At 40.8% G+C, this 21,740-nt stretch overlaps 1 protein-coding gene across 3 annotated transcripts in view; it reads right to left on the reverse strand.

Moving 5' to 3' along the window:
- Positions 1-575: 575 nt before the first annotated feature.
- pla2r1 (phospholipase A2 receptor 1) overlaps positions 576-21,740 on the reverse strand; it is a 31,715-nt gene continuing 10,550 nt past the window's right edge. Inside the window, exons 12-29 of one of the 3 annotated variants that reach the window (XM_086290802.1) lie at positions 21,104-21,249; positions 19,230-19,314; positions 19,013-19,148; positions 18,875-18,910; positions 18,414-18,574; positions 16,437-16,501; positions 15,332-15,435; positions 15,111-15,247; positions 11,390-11,507; positions 11,134-11,273; positions 10,224-10,365; positions 9,819-10,054; positions 5,708-5,900; positions 5,448-5,582; positions 4,373-4,495; positions 4,121-4,297; positions 2,129-2,164; positions 576-1,887 (exon numbers count right to left, since the gene is read on the reverse strand). In XM_086290802.1, coding sequence (XP_086146928.1) covers positions 1,670-1,887; positions 2,129-2,164; positions 4,121-4,297; positions 4,373-4,495; positions 5,448-5,582; positions 5,708-5,900; positions 9,819-10,054; positions 10,224-10,365; positions 11,134-11,273; positions 11,390-11,507; positions 15,111-15,247; positions 15,332-15,435; positions 16,437-16,501; positions 18,414-18,574; positions 18,875-18,910; positions 19,013-19,148; positions 19,230-19,314; positions 21,104-21,249 — 2,388 coding nt within the window. In that variant the 3' untranslated portion in view covers positions 576-1,669. Of the gene's footprint in view, positions 1,888-2,128; positions 2,165-4,120; positions 4,298-4,372; positions 4,496-5,447; positions 5,583-5,707; positions 5,901-9,818; positions 10,055-10,223; positions 10,366-11,133; positions 11,274-11,389; positions 11,508-15,110; positions 15,248-15,331; positions 15,436-16,436; positions 16,502-18,413; positions 18,575-18,874; positions 18,911-19,012; positions 19,149-19,229; positions 19,315-21,103; positions 21,250-21,740 lie in introns of those variants that run through there. The other 2 variants (XM_086290805.1, XM_086290809.1) reach the window with 2 other exon arrangements.

Consider the following 21,740-nt stretch of genomic DNA (forward strand, 5'->3'; position numbering starts at 1 on the left):
CGAGTTTAAAAATGATATTAGGCTATCCCATTTGAGAAACTTTAAATAAAAAATAAAAATAGGACAAAGGAGTAAAACATGTTCCAGAATTATGTTAGAAATTTAAATACTTAGCCAAAAATCGGATATTTTTAAATTACGGTGTTGTAAAAAAAAAAAAAAAACCTAAAGAAAAAAGTTGACGTAGTCAACCGTTAAATTTTAATTTGGAAGGTGGTGACGTTCTTCTTCCGGTTTCGCCCTCAAGTACCGTGAACTTTCTGGTTATTTTCTGGCGTCTTCCTTTCACATACCCTGCCCAGAAAGGTATTTCGCACCCACTCGGTTGTTTCCCTGAATAATCGGGCTTTCGGGTGTTTTTTCATCTACTATGAAAGTCCCGTGACAGCTAACAGCTGATCACCTGTCCTTTCATTTCTGTTTATTCTCTATTATTTCACCAGCTTCGTTACCGATAATTACTGCACACACACCGAGACGTTTGTGCGTTTTACAGAGATCAACAAAACACCGGGTGATTATTAAATTATTACTTAAAGGGCACCATGTCAGGAAAAAAGTTTGCCCTCAGGACAGTGAAGAAATTTATCAAGAAATTGTTTCAGGGTGAGATCATAAAACATAACCGATAACATTCAAGGGAAACCGATAGGCACGAATGGTTTCCTTTGATAATAAAAAAGGACAATGACCTTTATGGCCCTACATCATTACTATATCAATAACATTATTCCCCAGGCAGTCTGTAAGGACTCTGATCTCTGTCCCTCACGTCAATCTAAGTTTTTAGATTTCTTTCTGGTAAAAATAGTAATGCCCAAAAGACAAAACATAGTTAAATACGAGATGCACAACCTCACTGTGGTTTCTGCTGGCATCTTTTAAGTTGGCCGTCTAAGAGGAAGTGTGGGTTTAAGGTGACGAAGCAAAGAAAATAACACCAGGCAAATTGAAAGTACAGTAAGTAATAATGAAACTAACAGAAACCATTCAACCAAATTCGATTTATTAAAACACAAATAAAACTGTGCAAAACATATATCCCTCTGTGTTCTTTTCGTCAGCAGCCAGAACCAAGCAAATCCATTCAGTCCCAGTACTTATTTGGTCATGACCAACATACAGCACGTACACATGAGAGAATAAAAAATGACAAAATAAGTAATACTGACAAAATACTGTACCATGCATACAGACCCATCAACAGAAGTCTGAATGAACAAAGCATCATTGTAAAGAATATTTTATCATGAATCGTACTCATGCTTGACAATGAAAGTGACTTTTTGCCCTGAAAAGAAGCCCAAGAGCATGTCTTAAATTATTCTCCTTAACACTGTTTACAAATCATAACAGAATAAATCCCGGATGACATCAAACGGAACCTCTTCAAACAAGTCCAAAGCTCTTTAGCGTCCCTTCTTGGTCTGTGTGATCTCTTAGTCCGTGGCCTTCAAGTGTCTTTGCAAGTGTTTGGTGACCTAAATGGTGCGAGTAAATGAAAACTAGAGACGCGCTCGAAACTGCTTGCCGTCATCATCTCACCACTGTCCTGAGGAGTCAGCATCACAGTTTTACAGTGCAACGCGGCATCCGTAGCTGACGGTGACAAGGTGACGGAGCACGGGAGGACAGCAGAGGCTTCGAGGAAGAAACAAGTCAACGCGTGCTACTCTCCCGAGGGAGGCTCCAGGTCTGCGATGAGAACGTTTCCATCTGACTCCGTAGCCTGCGAGTCCGTTTGCCTGAAATAAGCGCTGCCGAGCGTGGGGAGCCGCTGGAAACGTCCGGAGCTCCTCTTGTACAGAAACCACATTACCCCTGCCAGCAGGATAAAGATTAGCAACGCTGCCAGCACAGCAGCGGGGATGACACCGTGATGCAAACCTGAAACGCACAACAGCAGCTCTTATGTAGTCGTGCTCTAAATTTAATGTGTGAACCTCTTATTAAATAGCATGCAAAGGGCTTAAACACTGCAGCAGGAATCGCGGTCAGCATGTTTAGCCACATATTTGAGCTTCCAGCTGAACGCGGCCCTGCAACATGAAACAGCGTCCTCACACATATCAAACCTACGGAAAAACATTCAATGTTTTTAAGTTATTTAGCTTGAAATGCACTTTACCATTCAGCGGTTTCACTTCCACCTCAGTATTTCCATCTGGAAAAGAAATGCACAACCGTTTTGAACTCATCAGGTGAGAATATGCAGCAAAGATCAATAAATAGGAAAAGTTTATGCTTTCAAATGTTATGTTACGGTGCAGCAACAATTATCAAAAGAATCAATATGAACATTTGATTTATTTTAGGTCTCAATAATGATTTCTAACCATTTCTATAGAGCTAAATATATAAAACAAACAGACAAACAAAGAAACCTGTGAATCCACCACAATGAACCAGTAAATACAAGTCAGGAGGGATTTAAGCTTTTATGTTGTTTAGTCCATGGTATGACCTCAACATCCAAATGCTGCTGCAGAAATTGAGAGTCATCAGACCAAGCAACATTTTTCCTATTTTCTAACGTCTAATTTTGGTGAACCTGCGCAAACTGTAGCCTGACAGGGGTGGCACCTGGTGTGGTCTTCTGCTGCTGTAACCCTTTGTTGTGTATTCAGAGATGTGCTTGTAACCTGTGGTTATTTGACTTACTGTTGCCTTTTTATAAGTTTGAACAAGTCTGACTACCCTTCTCTGACCTCTGACATCGACAGAGTTTTTCAGTAAGCAAGAGTCTGTTAGTCTCATAAGAAAGGACTTGGGCCCACTATCAGCTAATGTACATCCCCATGTAAAAGATCTTGGTTTCATTTTCGATTCTACCCTCAAGCTGGACAAACAAATAAACTCAGTTGTTTGTGGCATTTTTTTCCAACTCAGGAGCATTTCTAAACTCAAAAATATCATCTAAAGATCTGGAAACCGTTATCCATGCCTTCATATCATCACGTCTTGACTACTGTAACTCTCTCTATTTAGGCATCTGTCACTCAAGCCTGTTCCGCCTGTGTATATGTATACATGTATTTTATGTTCACGTATGTGTGCTTGTGTGTGTATGTGTACACTTTTGTATATGCATGTGCATATGTACACATACATGTATATTTCTACAAACAAGTATATATAAGAGTCTGCCTGTGTGTGTATATATGGATGTGTTACAATGTTTTTTATCTTATCTATTTTTATTTGATTATATTGTCTCTCTGTTCACTTTCACTTTGGCCGACACTTGATGTCCTTTAAATGTGCTATATAAATAAAGCTGACATGACTTGACAAACCATTTTTGCAGAAACCTGCTGCTTGCTATTTGCTCTTTTTAGGGTCATACTCGCTAAAGCCCAGATCCCAGTAGTTAGTCAGCAGTTTCTGAATTACTCAGATTACTCCATCACCATCACCATCAACCATGACACGTTTGAAGTCACTTAAGTCATCTTTCTTCCTCATTCTGATTCTCAGTTTTGAACTTCAGCACGTCTACTTTCCTATATGTATCAAGTTGCTGCCATGTGACTTTCTAATAAGATATTTAAATTCATATATTAATGAATTAAGTGGGCAGTGAGTGTAATGCTCACAGTTTCTACACATGCCTCCTGTGGTAGTGTTCTTTAGGAGCCACAAATTTAGTTTCCAGGCTGTTTATCTGTTTAGAATGAGCACAACCTTCTGCATAGGGTTATAGCACTTTTAACTATCCTGCCTTCCCTGTTTTGAAGTTTGACTTGTCCACGTTGAGAGCATTAAAATGAGCTGCAAACACAGATGAGCATGGATGGATGGATTTCCAAGAGAAAGCAAAATACTTCACCAAATAGTTGCTTGCTTGATTTGTGTTCAGAAGGAGCTGTTTGGCTGCTCTACTGTTTTCACCCAAAACACTGAAAACTGGCTGTCAGTTGGAAAGCCAAAACACTGAGCTGAAAGACGTAGAAATAATATTTAGAGTTTGATTCAAATCTTCCTCCAGCAGAGTGAACAAGGAGTTTACTTTTATGTCTTGTATCTAATCTTCTCTGTACTCCACTTTTGTTATAATGTCAGTTCTTTTATTTTCTTTGTGACTTAGGTGCAGATTTTGGGAGCCTCTGATTCACGTTACCTGAGATGATTTTGCAGATGAAGCCAAGCCGCTCTGTGCACGGTGTAAAGTGCCAAGTACCATCAACTACCCTAGTAGTGACACAGGAATCCTCAGTCAGCAGCTTGGGGTTTGGACCTTTGTGGGGCCAGTTGGTGTACTCCATTGGTGAACCATCTACCCAGGCCATAGAGTCAGCTAAAAGCAGATTCCTCACTTTAATGACACGACATTGTGTTTATCTGATGGTACAGAAAAGCGACTGACTCTTACTGTCAACATTGAAGTGCATCCCCAACCATAAGGTCTGGGGAAGGAGCCTCGATGACCAGAGCTGCTCCATGATGAAACGGTTCTCCGTCTCATCCTCAATGGTCAGGACATCGGAGGTGTTGACTAGTGGGTGACAAAAACAGAAACATGACACACTCACGATAATTAGTGTTGCAAAGGAATGCGAATATGACGAAAATATTTATTTGCTTTCTTACTAAAAGGCAGACGTTTGAATTTAACCTTCATTTTTCAATGCAATATATGAGCAGATACGCTGAGAATGCTAGCCTGACTTAGAAGAGATAGAAGATAGGAAGCAGGGTGAAACAACAACTTGGCTCTGTCCTGTTATAACTGTGAAGTTGGCAGGCGGGAAGAGACGTCTTAAGGAAAAAATCAAAGAAAATACCAGACAAATAACCCGCCGCAAAAAACAAAACAAAACACAGCTTAACTTTACACTTTACTTTTTATTGCTGTGGGTGGATGTTATCTTTGCAGAGAGACAGGCTCGTTGTTTCATCCTGCTTCTGAACTTCTTGCCAAGTTCAGCTAAGCTTCATTAATCTAGGTGCTGCATGTGGTCCTACAGTGCTGTGAAAAAGTATCTCCCCCTTTTCTGATTTCGAGATTTTTTGTCAAACTCGGATGTTTCAGATAAACAAGCACATTTTAATATTAGAGAAAGATAACCCGAGTAAACACAAAATGCAGTTTTAAAATGATGGCTTCAGTTATTAAGGGAAAAAAGCTCTTCAGATCTATTTGTCCCTATTTGAAAAAGTAGTTCCTCTCCTTGGTGAATCATGAATGAACTGGGATTAACCACACTTAATTTCACTAGCCACACCCAGGCCTGATTATTGGCAGACCTGTTGAATCAAGAAATCACTTAAATAGAACTTGTCTGACAAAGTAAAGCAGGTTAAAGAAACTCAAAAAGCAACACGTCATGTCACAGTCTGAAAAAACAGCTGAGAAATAAGATAATTTACAGCTATCGGTCTGGAAACATTAACAGATAGCAGCTGCGTTGGTAGTGACTGTAAGTCATATCCGACGAATAGCTTACCTTTATTCCTGCAGTGCTCTCTTGACTTCTCAAAACTACGTTTCTCCGCCACGGACTCAAAGCTGTAACAACCATGTCCAAATTTCACCCATGTGGAGGGACACGCCATCACATTCGCGGTTAACGGTTTATTGCCTGCGAGGGACAGCAGGAGAAGGCAGGAAATGGGTATTTTCACACATTCCGCTGTGAACTACAGAAACCAAAAGCTGAATAGATGCAATGTCGGGTGCACGGATTTTCACTGAAGTAGCACCGACTTGGCTTGGAGGGACTTTGGGGAACATGGCACAGGGCTCCTGGCAGCAGTGTTTCACAGTCAGCTCGCCGCCAGCCTCCATTCACGTCCATGTACACGCACTCGCCGGTCTCAAAGTCGTCATCGTCGTCGGCTGCGTCCCAGTGCGTGTACACTGTGTCGCTGCCATCCGACCACTGATAATTGATGCCGCTCTGTAAGGAAGCACAGTCACAAAGTGTCAGTCATGACTTAACTTTAAATAAGAAGCAACCAAAATGTTCCTGCAATCAGTGCTGACGCTCGCGTGGATAAACTGTCATTAGCGCTGGCTTTCTACCAGTGTGTCAGGTGTATTTCTTCAGCCCAACACACATTTTATTCTATATTTTACTGCATAAAACCATCTGTTGTGTTATATATTTAAAAATAAAAAAACTTTATTTAAGGAGATATATGTTTCTGAGGAAGCATCTAGCTACCGGTCAATGTATTACTGACTAAAATTTGCTAATTGAATTTAATTCAATTTCTTTATACAACACCAAATCACAACAACAGGCGCTTGAAGGCGCTTTATACTGTAAGGCAGACCCTACAATAAAAATGAGTAGCTGGCTTATCTTTAACATGAGTAATAAAATACATATAATAGAGGAAATCGGCTCCTCACACACACTGTGTTCATTTGTCTCGACGCTCACGATATTTTACAGTGGCTAGGAAGACTGACGGGAAAACACGTGCCCACGAGATCTCTACATGGGCAACACGCCAACAGAAGTCTCACTAAGGAATAAGACAGTGATATTAACTAGAGTGACGTCCTCTAGTAAACGATAATCAAATGCTTTTGCTTCAACTCCGCTAAATCCCACACACCCAGAAACGTCTAAATATCACTTCCCTTTGTCAGCAGAAGTCCACAGCCTCACCTATCAGGAGTCACAAATCAGATCCCATGACACTGAAACAGGTCCCTTTAATCTGATTGTTCAGACTGTTAGAAAGTAGGAAGTTGGCACACAATGCTATCTCAACTGTGTGACAGCAGTACACTATATATACACCAAGGAGGATATATTTTTTTGGTTGTGTTTACATGTGTGAGGCTCATTCTGGTTGTAAACATAACGGTTTGAAAAGTTTTTAATGCATTCTGCTAAAAGGTATGTAGTGTGGGTTCATGTTAAGAAGCTATTAAAGGTTGGCTTCCATCCACCGAAGTCTTCAAGGCCAACTTAATGATTTATTTAAAACTCACAAAAAGCCTTATAAGTGTGTTGTGTGTAACATATAGAAAGTAGTGCATAAAGATTTAAAATGTCATGTCACACTTGACCTCTGACCTCTCTTTGAGATCAACAGATCAACAGCTTTATGGAGCTATTTAAGACTGTTTCTTACTGCCAATGTTTGTACCGACAACATAGAGGCATACAGAGAATAATGTATGGGGATTCTAAGTATCACGTTTTAGTTTTCCTTCAAATATCATGTCATATTTGATGTCTGATATCACTTTTGCATTTCATGTCTGCCTTTCTTTCAAGCAGATCCCAAGATGCTTTATTTTTTCTGAACTACAAAGATCTTAAAGTACATTTAAAAGGAGCAAGGAAAACAAGGTGAATATATATATGTACAAAAACAAATACTGTTTACTTAAAAGCAAATACTGTCCACTGAGTGAGCTGCCTTGGGAAAGGTTTGCACTCTGAGTGCTTCGTCTGGTGTAATGTCTTCGGTTTATTGCTTATTATTCTGTTAGTGTGCAGCAATAAGGATGTGCTGTCGTTTTGTGTCATCATATGTGGTTGTGCTTTGAGGTTAATACTGATTGTTTCGTTCAGTATTTCATTCTCACTGTTGCTTTCACAACTTGCAACATTTTCATCTGCATGCTTAATGATCTGTAACCTTTTAGTCTTGTCCAAAGAAGTGGACTTTTCTGCAAAAAAACAAAGTGTGCAAGGACAAAGTGAGCTTTGCTGGAAAAGATAATAACATTTAAAAAAAAACCCCACCAAAAAACAACAAATGTAAGTTAATTGAAGTTAAATCTTTGAAGTTTTCCTTCTTAATAACAATTAAATTGAATGCGTTAAATCTGAAGACAGGAGCTTGGTAGAAATGCTTTTTAACAAAAAATGTACTGCATAACTCTGAACTCTTCACACTGAGGTTTTGCAGACACGTGACCACTAACCATGTGGCGCTAACTTGATGTGTGATGTGTGTAGGATCACGTGAAGATGGCCCCAGTCATACAGGCCTAGAGACTGCTGTGTGACAATCTAGTTGCTAGGGAAAAATGTGTATTCCCCAAACAGCTGACAAAAACCTCCTGGTGATTGTGATTTAGCCTTTAGGCTAACCAGGCGCACATAACCAAGAAAGCCGTTTAGGTATCGGAAGCAGTCTGTGTATGTCCAAAAAGAATTTGTTTAAAGATACACACAGTAATATCTCACACAAACACACTACAGAGGTACAGTGGGGCAAAAAAGTATTTAGTCAGCCACCGATTGTGCAAGTTCCCCCACTTAAAATGATGACAGAGGTCAGTAATTTGCACCAGAGGTACACTTCAACTGTGAGAGACAGAATGTGAAAAAAAAAATCCATGAATCCACATGGTAGGATTTGTAAAGAATTTATTCGTAAATTAGGGTGGAAAATAAGTATTTGGTCACCTCAAACAAGGAAAATCTCTGGCTCTCACAGACCTGTAACGTCTTCTGTAAGAAGCTTTTCTGTCCCCCACTCGTTACCTGTATGAATGGCACCTGTTTGAACTCATCATCTGTATAAAAGACACCTGTCCACAGCCTCAAACAGTCAGACTCCAAACTCCGCCATGGCCAAGACCAAAGAGCTTTCGAAGGACACCAGGAAAAGTATTGTAGACCTGCACCAGACTGGGAAGAGTGAATCTACAATAGGCAAGCAGCTTGGTGTGAAAAAATCAACTGTGGGAGCAATCATCAGAAAATGGAAGACATACAAGACCACTGATAATCTCCCTCGATCTGGGGCTCCACGCAAGATCTCATCCCGTGGGGTCAAAATGATCATGAGAACGGTGAGCAAAGATCCCAGAACCACACGGGGGGACCTGGTGAATGACCTGCAGAGAGCTGGGACCAAAGTAACAAAGGTCACCATCAGTAACACACTACAACGGCAGGGAATCAAATCCCGCAGTGCCAGACGTGTTCCGCTGCTGAAGCCAGTGCATGTCCAGGCCCGTCTGAAGTTTGCCAGAGAGCACATGGATGATACAGCAGAGGATTGGGAGAATGTCATGTGGTCAGATGAAACCAAAGTAGAACTTTTTGGTATAAACTCAACTCGTCATGTTTGGAGGAAGAAGAATACTGAGTTGCATCCCAAGAACACCATACCTACTGTGAAGCATGGGGGTGGAAACATCATGCTATGGGGCTGTTTTTCTGCCAAGGGGACAGGACGACTGATCCGTGTTAAGGACAGAATGAATGGGGCCATGTATCGTGAGATTTTGAGCCAAAACCTCCTTCCATCAGTGAGAACTTTGAAGATGAAACGAGGCTGGGTCTTCCAACATGACAATGATCCAAAACACACCGCCCGGGCAACAAAGGAGTGGCTCCGTAAGAAGCATTTGAAAGTCCTGGAGTGGCCTAGCCAGTCTCCAGACCTCAACCCCATAGAAAATCTGTGGCGGGAGTTGAAAGTCCGTGTTGCTCGGCCCCAAAACATCACTGCTCTCGAGAAGATCTGCATGGAGGAATGGGCCAAAATACCAGCTACTGTGTGTGCAAACCTGGTAAAGACCTATAGTAAACGTTTGACCTCTGTTATTGCCAACAAAGGTTATGTTACAAAGTATTGAGTTGTATTTTTGTTATTGACCAAATACTTATTTTCCACCCTGATTTACGAATAAATTCTTTACAAATCCTACCATGTGGATTCATGGATTTTTTTTTCACATTCTGTCTCTCACAGTTGAAGTGTACCTCTGGTGCAAATTACTGACCTCTGTCATCATTTTAGGTGGGGGAACTTGCACAATCGGTGGCTGACTAAATACTTTTTTGCCCCACTGTATACAGTACATAACAGATAAGAGGATAGAAGGTACATACGTCTACACTGTACAGTCCAATCCAGTGCGGCGCTCCCAATCTATTGACAAGGAAAGTAAGGAAAGCCTGGTGGTAGGCATCTGTAACGCTCACAAGGTCAGAATCATGGCCTTTGCACTTATTCATCGCGTCGTACCAGCTCAGGTTGCCAGTCACAACCTTGTAGTTGCGGTTCCTGTACTCAATAATTTCTGGGAGAAGGTGGTGATACGAGTGGGTGGGGCGTTTGGATGGATCTGTGACAAGAAAGCAGGGAGGAGTGTGGGGAGAACTCAAGGTTCAGCATGATGGATTAGTTCATACACAGCTAATGGATCGCTAATTAGCTTTGCCATCCATCCATCCATCCAAACCTTCAGAGCAAAAAACCAAAAACCAAAGATAGAGAACCTGAGGGAGCCTTACCTTGAGGTTTCTGACATACAAAGCCATACCCGCTCTCGCTGCACTTCTCGTCGTACCACTTCCCCGTCAGGTGGAAGTTGTGGTTGTTGGACAGGACAGTACACAGAGGCTCATCAGTATATCCTTGGAGCCACGTGTCTTCCTGAGAACATAAAGAACCACTACTAAAGAACTACTGACAATAGCACATTTATTAGCATGTGTCACCTCTGTTCACGACAAGCTCGTTTCAGGAACAATGAATCACTACCTCCCAGTTGACTGCCCCAGAATCACCTGATTTTCTTTAATACGATAACTTTAGTATATTTAATAAAGTCAAACAAAATTTTAGACTTAAACTATGAAAATGTCACGACTTGAGCCCAAAAACTGCAATCAAATCAACTTTATTCATACTCCAAGTGTCTAAAGCCAAAGTAATGAGATGAACGAATACATTTTGCACAGCTTTAATGAATTATTCTTTTTTTTGTATTCTTCTTCTGGCTGCTCCCTTTAGGGCTGCCATCATCTCACTCTTTCCCCTCATCCTCCTCTATCAGACCAGCAGTCTACACGTCTTCTTTCACTACATCTATTACTCTTCTCTGTGGTTTTCCTCCTTTCCTAATTGGCTGGCAGCTCCATATTCAACATCCTTTCTCCGCTATCCTTCCTCTGCACATGCCCAAATCATCTGTGCCTTCCTTCAAATCTCTGCACTGGAAGGGCCAGTTTTACAGCAGTGGGAGGTGCTATTTCTCCTTATCTAATATAAAATGACTGTAACTTGGATGTACTAAGCTCTCACAGGACAAAAAGCAAGGTACTTCCTACATATTCACACAGTCACAAGCTCATATATTAAGAATATGCTAGCAGTTCTAGCAGTTAATAAAGTGAACTTCAGGTATTTTCTACAGCTTACATTGAGAGGGTTCTTTGGTTCTACTGGAGACCAGTTGGTGTAGCTGACTGGCCTCCCATTGGTCCATTTCATGGTGTCCTCATCTCTCAACCCAATCCACACACCTACAGCGCTTCCCTGGAGAAACATGGTGATGAAGGCTACAGAAATGATGACATGACAGGAAAAAAAGTGGAAATAAAGCTGTTTGTCTTCTCAGGCAGTGATTGTGCAGCGAATCATTGACGCATGGTTGTGCAGTTCACTAAGACTCTACCTTGTTCAATCTCATCTTCTATGGCAACTAGCGAGCCTTGAAAAGAAGAGCAGATGGACTGGGCATCTTTCCAACTCTTTCCCTCTTTTGGACTGGTAGGGAGGTGAAGCAGGAGACACTGCCAACACACACAACCACACACACAAAACATGAATGCAAATCCCAGATCACTGACAGGACTGTTGTTTGGAGTGTGCACGACTCAAAGATACAGAAGTCAAAGCATGTAGGAGGGAGGAGGTAATGCAACCACAATGTTACTGGTTAACAAAAAGGGAAAGTTTCAGCAACAAGAGCTCTGCTTCTTGATTCAATTTGAGAGAAATCTGGTCGCGTTACACGAGGAAATGACAGCGTCTCTGTTGTATTTTGAAAGCAGTTAAGGTTTCTCTGACTAAGGAGTTCAAGCCCCATTAACTATGAACCAAAAGGTTGAGTCTCTTTGTTATTATCGTGTTTCTCTCCCTTCTAGTACTGTGCAAAAGTCTTAAGCCTCTCTCACCTCTCATTTTTTTGGAGTTTTCGAGGAAAGTAGGAAATAATTGCAGCAATTTTTTAAATGCATAAACATACATGGAATTATAGCATATAAGGCAAAAAAAATAAGAAAGGCAACAATTAGATACTTTCCAGATGGCATTAGATGTTGGATCAAACTCCAACGCTACTTTTCTGCCTTCATAATTGCATTAATTTTGACAACATTCCCAACATCCCTGTCTGAAATCCAGTCCAGTCTCCACCGTGTTTTACAGATGCCACCAGATGTTACAGATGTTGTACCTCTCCTGATCTTCTGTGTAAACACTGAAATTTGGATTCACTTCATCAGTCCAGTTCTTGTGTAATCTGGCATACCTCAGCCTTTTCTCCATGTTTCCCTTCCTTAGGAATGGCTTCTTGACAGCCACCCTTCCACTGATAACATTTCTGCTGAAGCTTCAGTGAAAAGTAGATGGATGAACTGAAGGGTCAGATGCATCTCTCAGATCCTGTGTCAAGTCTTTACCAGAATTTTTCCTATTGCATTTATTTCAAAATAATCGTTTCGATGATGCCAAAAAATCCACAATTTAAACAATCATTCATCATCGATTGATATTGCTTCATGTGAGCATGTGCTGGTTCTTGTGAGGTTGATGCAGCTCGAGTGCTGTCAGGGTGGGGGGTGGGGGGAAGCTGCTCTTTAAAAACACAACAGTCCAGAAACAGTGAATGGAAACACAAACATCCTACTTTAAACCCAAATGCAGCTGGGAATTTAGAGGAAGCACAGACGGTAAAATGAGCCACTTTTGCGCAGTTTGCTCTTCGTAATAATAATGTGGTAGCAGTGTCGAGTAGTGTGCAATACACAGATTGTCAACAGATGCAAACATTTTATTTCCTACACACCTAACACAGTTTATTAATAAGATATACTGTACATATTACTTAACAGTGAACAGTTACAGATTGCTGAGGTGACTGAACTGGCAGATTGCCCGGTTCCTCTGTGATTAGGGCGGTGACAGCAGGTTTGCTTTGAGAGGCAGTAACTGCCAAAGCAGATGATTTACTGAAAAGAGCGACTATTATTTCCTGCCTTTCATGTTCGCTGTAGCGGTTTTTACTCGGTGTTCGAGGGTGTTTAGGCTACTTGTGGGAAATACTTGCACACATTTGGTTTTGGTATCCCTGCCAGCATCTGTGAGCTCTTCTAGTAAACGAAATGCATTTGTAGAGAAGTGGCTAAAGTGCAGCTGCAGGTTTTTGGGAAGTTATCTTGCAAGTATTCACCTTCTCACCTTTGTGAAAAGGGGAAAGCTGTGAAAGGCCATGGGTGTCAAACATTAGGCCCGGGGGTCAGAATCGGCCAATACTCCAACCCAACCCACTGGACATCTTTGGGAAATGTGAAGGAGGGAAAAGACTTTGGACATTTAACTGTATTTTCATAAATCTATATTTGAATATAATCTATCCACAATAGATATTTCTGGGGGGTTTTTTTACAATGTGTCCACAGTACAATAAATAAATAAAATAGAAAAGTTTTGTGAATTAACAAAAACTTCCAGCTTTATAATAACAGAAGAGTCTGGGCAATGAGCTACCAGAAGTTTTTTCTGTAATTTTAAATATTTATTTTAAGAATTGAAGCCCTGACAGTCATGCTGACAGATTGCTTTGGTTGCTTTTTTAAACATGTGGTTAAACTGTTGAAATTGCACTTCTTTTTCTTATACTGACCTATTGCAGGGATTAAATATGTAGCTAAAGTTATTTATACTGACAGAAAGGGGATTTTTACTGGTCCGGCCCACTTAAGATCATAGCCCACTGTGTGTGGTCCCTCATATAAATGGCTCTGATATCCTCGCATTAGGCAATCGCTGTGTGCAAGTTTGATTCAGTCCTGACCAGCATGAGGAGCAGCAATTGACTGTGGCATAAATTCATCTGGTGGGATAAACTAAAAATTACAATGTTGCACGTGAAGATATAATGTATTTTAGGTATGACACTGCACAAAAGTATTATAGATATATATCTAAAATTTTAGTTGCTGACAACAGCATTAATAAAAGCGCACATATGCACACATTATGAGCTGCTGCTATTAAAGACATGCCAACTTAACAAGCTTAGAGAGCTGCAGTGTCCTTGCACGAATCACCAGATTAGGAGAGTTACCACAGACTAATGCAAATGTCTCATTATCTGTATTTGAATATATGCGTGCATGTGTGTGAACAAGTGTTTATAAGGAGCTTGGAAAGAAAAGCGTCTGGACTTCTTTAAGTTGCTTGAAGACGTTTCACCTCTCATCTGAGAAGCTTCTTCATTTCTAAGAGTCAAAGGGTGGAGAGTCCCAGATTTCAGCCAGGGTTTCGGGTGAGCTCATTGTGAAACCTGGCCGCCCCCTATCATGTGATTTCCTGAGGTCAGATGGCCCAGGGTGTGAGTGGGTGTTAAGGCGTCTGGGAAGGGAACTCAAAACTGGATTATAGATGGCAGAGAGTTGGTGTCGTAAACCCCCGCCTCTGTTCAAAGATGGTCGCTCACAGTGGACATAGATGGCTTCTTTCACTCCTCTTTCAAACCATCTGTCCTCTCTGTCCAAAATGTGAACACTGGCATCCTCGAAAGAGTGATCTTTGTCCTTTAGATGCAGATGGACTGCTGAGTCTTGTCCTGTGGAGGTGGCTCTTCTGTGTTGTGCCATGCGCTTGTGAAGTGGCTGTTTGGTCTCTCCAATGTAGAGGTCTGAGCATTCCTCGCTGCACTGTACAGCATACACCACATTGTTAAGTTTGTGTTTTGGAGTTTTGTCTTTTGGGTGAACCAGTTTTTGTCTGAGCGTGTTGCTAACGCCCACTCACGCCCTGGGCAATCTGACCTCAGGAAATCACATGATAGTGTGGGGCCAGGTTTCACAATGAGCTCACCCGACACCATGGCTGATTGTGACCCACACCCGTTTTCACACCTTGGCTCATGTGATTAGGTAGAGGATCATCAGGGGATCCTTTGTCCCTCTTTGGGGGGTCACTCCCACTGGGTTTAAATCTGGGACTCTCCACCATTTGACTCTTAGACCTGAAGAAGCTTCTCAGATGAGAAGGGAAACGTCTTCAAGCAACTTAAAGAAGTCCAGACGCTTTTCTTTCCAAGCTCCTTAGACTACGATGACCTGGATGACTGAGAACCTTCACAGACAACAAGCGTTTATCTGAACCTTGTGTCCAAAGTATAGCCATTTCTCCGGGCATCGTCCAATGTAGTGCGGTTCCCGGGGGGTCTCCACCACAGATACAGTTTCTCTCTTGCACACGTATCCATGGAGATCACTGCATCTGCTCAGTGCCCACTTCCCTGCAACGTGCAGAGCAGATCTCAGCGCTGGCATAGGGTAATACACGCAAACGAGGGCGAGCGTTTCCATGTGCACGCGCTTACCTGACGAAGAAGACATGGTGACACACGCCCTTCTTCTCCGAAGATCATCGCCAACAGCCACTTCATCAAATTTCTGAAAGTCTACTGTAGTCTTGTCACTCCACCTGCAAATGAATACATGAAAAAAAAATTGTTAATGAGGATTGTTACACGCCTGAGTGCTCTCACCTTAATAACCCCATTTTTCATTGGCACTAACCTCCACCTCATTACCTGTGACTGACAGGGTTTCACTGCTGCTGTTTTCATACTTAATATAATTGGCTTTAAAGCTAATATTAACAACTGCTGGCCAATATGTAAATGCAGTCATGCTCATACAAGTGAACTGGAGTAGATTTGCCCATTACAAACTGTGCTGTGAGCCACCGTACCTCAAACGCCTGAAGCTGCAGCTGTGAGCCTCGATATCGGTCATGTTTCCATGTAAATGTTGGACAAATTGTAACCCAAAATTAGAAAAAGAAAATGCAGTATTGAGGTACGAACGCAGTGATTTTCTCCACGTCAAAACATCAACTTAAAGAGATGATGTTGTTACTGATGGAAACGTGTTCTTTATGTTACTGTCTCCTCATGAGACCACACAGATGATTTCACTGCAGCTATTCTAGTCACTTTATGTAAGTGACTAGAAGTAGTTTAAGTAGAGACTTAAGTGATGGACAGTGAAGATTAGCTTTAAATTTTATTCACAATTCTAATTTATTAACGTTTGAAATATTTTGCAATTTTGTGACTTTTTCCAACTTCTGTTTAAGTTTTTTTATTTTAAAAAAATGAGCTTTTTTCTGTTTTTTCCACTGTCTTTCACCCACTTTATGTCCCTCCCCCCACTTTAAAGGCCAGTTGTTTATGCTGCTTTTCCTTAGTCATGTAAGGCCCATTTCACCAAATCTGCAATAGTTTGCAGCGTGAGTTCATTTCCTCTTGCTCGCTTTTACAAGTTTCACAAACTGAAACAGAACACCACACCTTTACGCACAGGCCTTCGAAAGACCTGCATTTTATAAATCACGTCTGACATTCATAAAGTAACATCAGCATTTTTTCACTCACAGTAACAGAAACGGGATACAAGCTCCAAAAAAAAATCCCCACACACCTGACCTCCTGTCCAGGCGGACCAATGGACAGGCCAATCCACCACTCAGTCGGGCCCAGCGAGAGCTGAAGAGACACAGTAAACAGAAAATAAATGACAAAGAAAACTTGCGAGCCATCCTTCACCAGGCCGGAAGATTGGCTTTTCAGAGCTCCTGACATGAGGGGCCTTTCAGGCACCCTGCTTAGTCTGTTCTTGGCCTCTTTCACTGCCTTGTTTTGTTCTCATTATCCTCTCACAAGCCTCGACGCCACAAGAGACTTCTTTAGTCCGATCCAAAAGGCTTTTTGGGAGCGCTCGAGCATTAAAGGGTCCACATATGAGGCGCATTTTAGCTTGTCTCTATGCGTCTGTAAACACTCGAGTCAGGAAATCCATTGTGTTCATGCTTGTACAATCAGTGTGTGCGTAAACTGTTTGAAGAATGGATGTAGTGGCCCATTCAATGGAGACAAACCTCTGTGATTAAGCGCATTCATTTGGCTTGTTTGTCTGGATCTCTGAAAACAAGAAAATGCCTCAAAAGGAACTGATTTCACTGAAATCACTGCAATTAGGAAGTAGGATTACTCAGCTGGACCATTAATCCTAAGAGAATTAATAGTGTTTAACATTAGAAATCATTGAAAACACATCTTAAAGAAATATAAACCACTTTGCTCTGAGTTTCATTCATTTCTGTTTTCTTAAATTACATTTCAACTGTTTAAAAAAATCTAGCCCTGGAGCCTCCTTGTAGATTCATCCAAAGTCAAGAGAGTGCTAGAGATGCTAGGAGCATGGTGAACGGTAGCTGTGAAATACCACATCGCTGATCTAAATATGGACAATCAGCATTCTCCATTAAGGCCTGCCATCTGTGAAATAAAGTAACACCAGTCACAAATATTACATCTTTCACAGTTCAGGTCAAAGGTTAGTGCTAAAAGCACATTTAGAGCTGCAGCCATTTTAATTAATTATACTAAAGCATCATAATCATCAAAATAAAATAAAAATGTATTTCCTTTTTTTGTATTTCCTAACAGTTTTGCTTTTTTGTTTCTCTGCAGCTAATGTGTATTTATTGTAGCTTTACAATATTAATGTATTGTGGATTTATTTAACTGAATACTTTCAATTTTATCTGGTTACTGTGGCTATAAAAGCCCAACAAAGTTTGGAAGTCAACAATAGCGACACAGTCTGTCTGTCTTTCATGTTCTGTAGTGGGGATATGTTAGACCTGCAACTTCAATAAATAAAATTTAATAACAATAATTAAAAAATAACAACAACAGCTGATGCCACTTTGTTAAAAAAAATTGTCAAATTAAAATTATCTGATGCAAAATGTATACTGAGGGTCAGGTGTGATGCAGGGACAAAAAACAATTTAATACAATCAACTTTTTAGCCCATTCGAGCTTCATCAGGAGTATTAAAATGATCAAAATACATTTTTTATATATATTTACTGTATTTATGTATGTATTCAATAAATTATTGAATAATTTTCCATTTGATTACATTTAAATTAAATTATTAAAGTGGTAGGAATTAGAATATAATAAAGAAGAAATTGTGTAATATTTTAACTAATTGCATCAAATACTATTATAATACAATTAATGTTGCTAATAAATAAAATGCTAACAAGTAATCTGGAAATAAATTCTGTTACCACCTCAAAGTGATTATAAAAACTGATTTCTGTGGAATCTCATTATTTTGTCCCGTCTTTCTCCCCGAGCCTGCGATGGCCCCGCCCCTCCCTGAGCCTGGTTCTGTCTGAGTGAGTTTTTCCTTCCCACTGTCACCCAGTGCTTGCTCATAGGGGGTCATTTGATGATCTTTATTATTGTCGGGTCTTTATCTTGCAATATGTTTTTGTGATTTTTGCTAGATAAACAAAACTGAATTGAATTGAATTTAACAGGTTGTGAATTTAAAGATTTAAAGTAGAATCCATGTCTATGAGCAGCGGCAGTAACAGACCCGCCGCAAGCGTTCCTTGACAAAGTTGAGCTCCTCTTTGGAGTGAATGGACAGCAGATAGGCTCCCATCATCTGACATGCCAGAGAGACAGCTTGCCAGTCAAAGGGCTGCTTGGCCAGCAGGTACTCAGCTCCACGGTAAAACACCCAGGGCTCGCTCTCTGTGGCCGAGGACAAGCACAGAAACAGGACACAAATTCACGTAATAAGATAGGACTACATATAGACAAACTCCTGGCTATGACACAAATATAGAAAAAGTGGCTCTGGCTTAGCCTGCTACCAGAGCTGGATTTTATGCTCATTAAATGGTCGGTTAGCACTTTCTCTCAAAACTTTTTTTTTAATCTAGCAGGTCACATGATAATGATGTAGTCGTACCCAGCAGCAGACTGTAGACACACAAAGGAAACCCTCTATGAAGTTCCCAAATGTTGAAACTAAAGACAATCTTTACTTACGCTCAGTGTACCAGTAGGGTTTGTTCAGTTTATCACCTGCAATGTAAAACAGAGTTTGGTAAATGATGCAGTCCTGATGTGTGTATAAGCAGCATGTGTGTGTAGATAGTGCAGGTGAATGTGTTTGTGCGTGTTTACCTCTGGAAAGCTTACAGATCCACTCATGTTTGGAGTCGCACAGCTGCGGCATGAACGTGTTGGTCAGGTCACTGTACGCAGCACAGTCCCTCCTGTCATCCTCCTCGCTCTTATCATCAATGAACGACATCACCACCTGCACAAAGACAAATCTGTAACACTCCACGGAGCGTTGATGGGTCACCAGGACACTCCGTGAATGTCTCTGTGTACTCACAGGAGAACCATCAGACCACTCCCAAGCTCCGGCATATTCAGGGTCTCTCTTGTTTAAACCCACCCAGAACCGACGAACCTCTGTTCTGAAAAAAGAGAAGCACAGTACAAACACAGCCACAGATAAACGGGTCTTCTAACCTTTTAGGACTCGGATATTCGGCAATGATTTTCCTCCCATCACCCCTTGGAAGACTGTCTAGCCTTTGTGAGGAGAAACAGTTTCCCTTGTTTTATATTTTGGATTTAGCTGTAGATTTAATCTCATCATTTCCATCTTATTTGGATTGTGCAGTTTGTTGCCACAGAGCCAGGCAGTTCTCCTAGAAGTGAAAGATCCTCCGTCTACAAATGATCTTCAATTAAAATCCTCAAAACCCATCAAAGTCTTTGCTGTGCAAAACAAAACTGTATATATACATCAAAATAGATAAGTGCTACAGGGTTTACTATTCAAAGTCTCGTCTTTCTGAGATTTACCCACAAGTGATGGATCAGTGTGAGAGATGTCATGCCAGCCCATGTGACCTAGGTCACATGTTCTTTCTGTCCCCAAGACTCCATGGCTTCTGGAGTCAGTTATTCTTTCCAAGGCTCTTGGGACCCAAATCTGCACGGACCCTTTTCTAGCTGTTTTTGGGCTTCCAGTCAACACTGGTCTAACCGACCCTACACACTTCAAAATATTAGCCTTTACATCACTTTTGGCTAGACGTTGCATCTTACTCCTTTGGAAATCTTCAAAGGAAACCTTCAGTTTCCTTTTGGTTTAGAGATGTGATGTCATTTTTTAAATTGCAAAAGATAGGCCTTGTGGCGAAGGGCAAATACAGAGAATTTTATCATATCTGGGGCCCCTTCGTAAACTATTGCAAGTAATTAAACGTTCTACCAGCTGATTAATATCTTAGTTTTTGTTTTGTTTTGTTTGTTTTTCTCAATTTTATATAAGCGTGTGTGTGTGTGTGTGTGTGTGTGTGTGTGTGTGTGTGTGTGTGTGTGTATTATTGTATCTGTTCATGTAAGAAAAACTAACAAATATGTGAGGGGAACATTTATATACATCAATAAAAACATTTATATAAAATAGATAAGTATGTTTTTTGTAATGATCAGATTGACAGCTGTGTGCTATTTTAAACTGAGATTGTAAAATGGACTTGAATGTGTTAATTTCTTTTTGGTTTCATCCTCTGCAGTCATACAAAATAAACCTTGATTCGTTTTTTTCCCAAGACCTAGAAATGAAGTCATAGCCCACCCCCTTAGCAACACTGCATTGGCTGACCATTTGTTTCATGTTTATATTTCCGAGCTGCTGCCACAAAACAAACATGAGAACCTGATGACTGTTTTTCCGTTTACATGTAAAAATAGACAAATGTATGACTTCAGGGCTTCAAAGTCCTGGCCTGCTCTGATCTACATGAGAAACTCATTTTACAACTTGTGTCTGCACATTTTTTAAGCTTAATGTAAAACATATTTTTAAGAAAACATGAACCAAAAAAAAAGTCAAAGTGACCCCAAAGACATCCTGAGATTAATTATCTCTAATTTGAGTGACGTCTTTCTTACGTGAATCTGAGAAATATGCGTCAGAGAGTTAAATCAGTCTTATCTGGAAATGAAGACGCCCTGATGTAACTTCAGAATCTGCGGTCACCTTGTCCTTGTTCTTGATATCGAGATTGCTGCGTTAAATAACTTTTCAAATCTAAGTCTCCTACACACAACTAAAAAACTAACACCATAAAAAAGGTGGACATCTGCTCTCCAAAACCAAATAATTAAACTCTATATTCACTCCTCCAAGCACATAAAACAAAATCATCTCAATCGTCCCATAACATTCCTGTACTGATGAGTACCAACCCTTCAAACATGGTACTGAGGAGCTGTTTAACAAACACCTGCTCCTCATAGTGTTGGAAACTGGCCAGCTGAGCCCCGAGGGCCTGACAGAAGAAGTCTGCTTCCACCCAGGAGCGCTTCATCAGGACTTTCTCACTGTGGAACACCTGGAAGAGCAACACTTGGAGTCAGCTGAGGGTTACAGGGTCCAAAGAACAGAAATGTATCCCATTATGTGCTCGTTGCTCGGAAACATGCTGATAGCTGGGGTACAATTTGGCAGTGGGGTGTTATGTCTAAAAATAATGGTTTATTCCATCCCGCTTTTGATTTGTAGCGCTGCGTCAGTTTTATAGTAAGATGTGCTGCATTTTAACTATTTTTTCAGCTATTCCACACCTTTTTCTATAAACAAAAAAGAGAGGAAACATATCAAAACATCAATCCTATTAGCAATCATGATGTATGGCGGGGATAGACAAGTGGTTTACACATCTGCCTAACTTCCTAAAGGTTCCAGTTTGAGACCGGGGTGGGGGGGACACTGATCCTGCTGTGAGTTGCTTCAGAAGGGCAGCGTGGTGTAAACATGTGTTAAATCAAATATGCCGCGATCCCTCGTTTATAAGGGAACAGCTCAAAGAAGATGTTCATAGAA

Source organism: Aulonocara sp. 'chitande type north' Nkhata Bay, linkage group LG1 (genome assembly GCF_057382095.1).
Source record: "Aulonocara sp. 'chitande type north' Nkhata Bay isolate Kocher_YH1m ecotype deep benthic linkage group LG1, A_spYH_male_GT1.1, whole genome shotgun sequence".
NCBI classification, from domain to species: domain Eukaryota; kingdom Metazoa; phylum Chordata; class Actinopteri; order Cichliformes; family Cichlidae; genus Aulonocara; species Aulonocara sp. 'chitande type north' Nkhata Bay.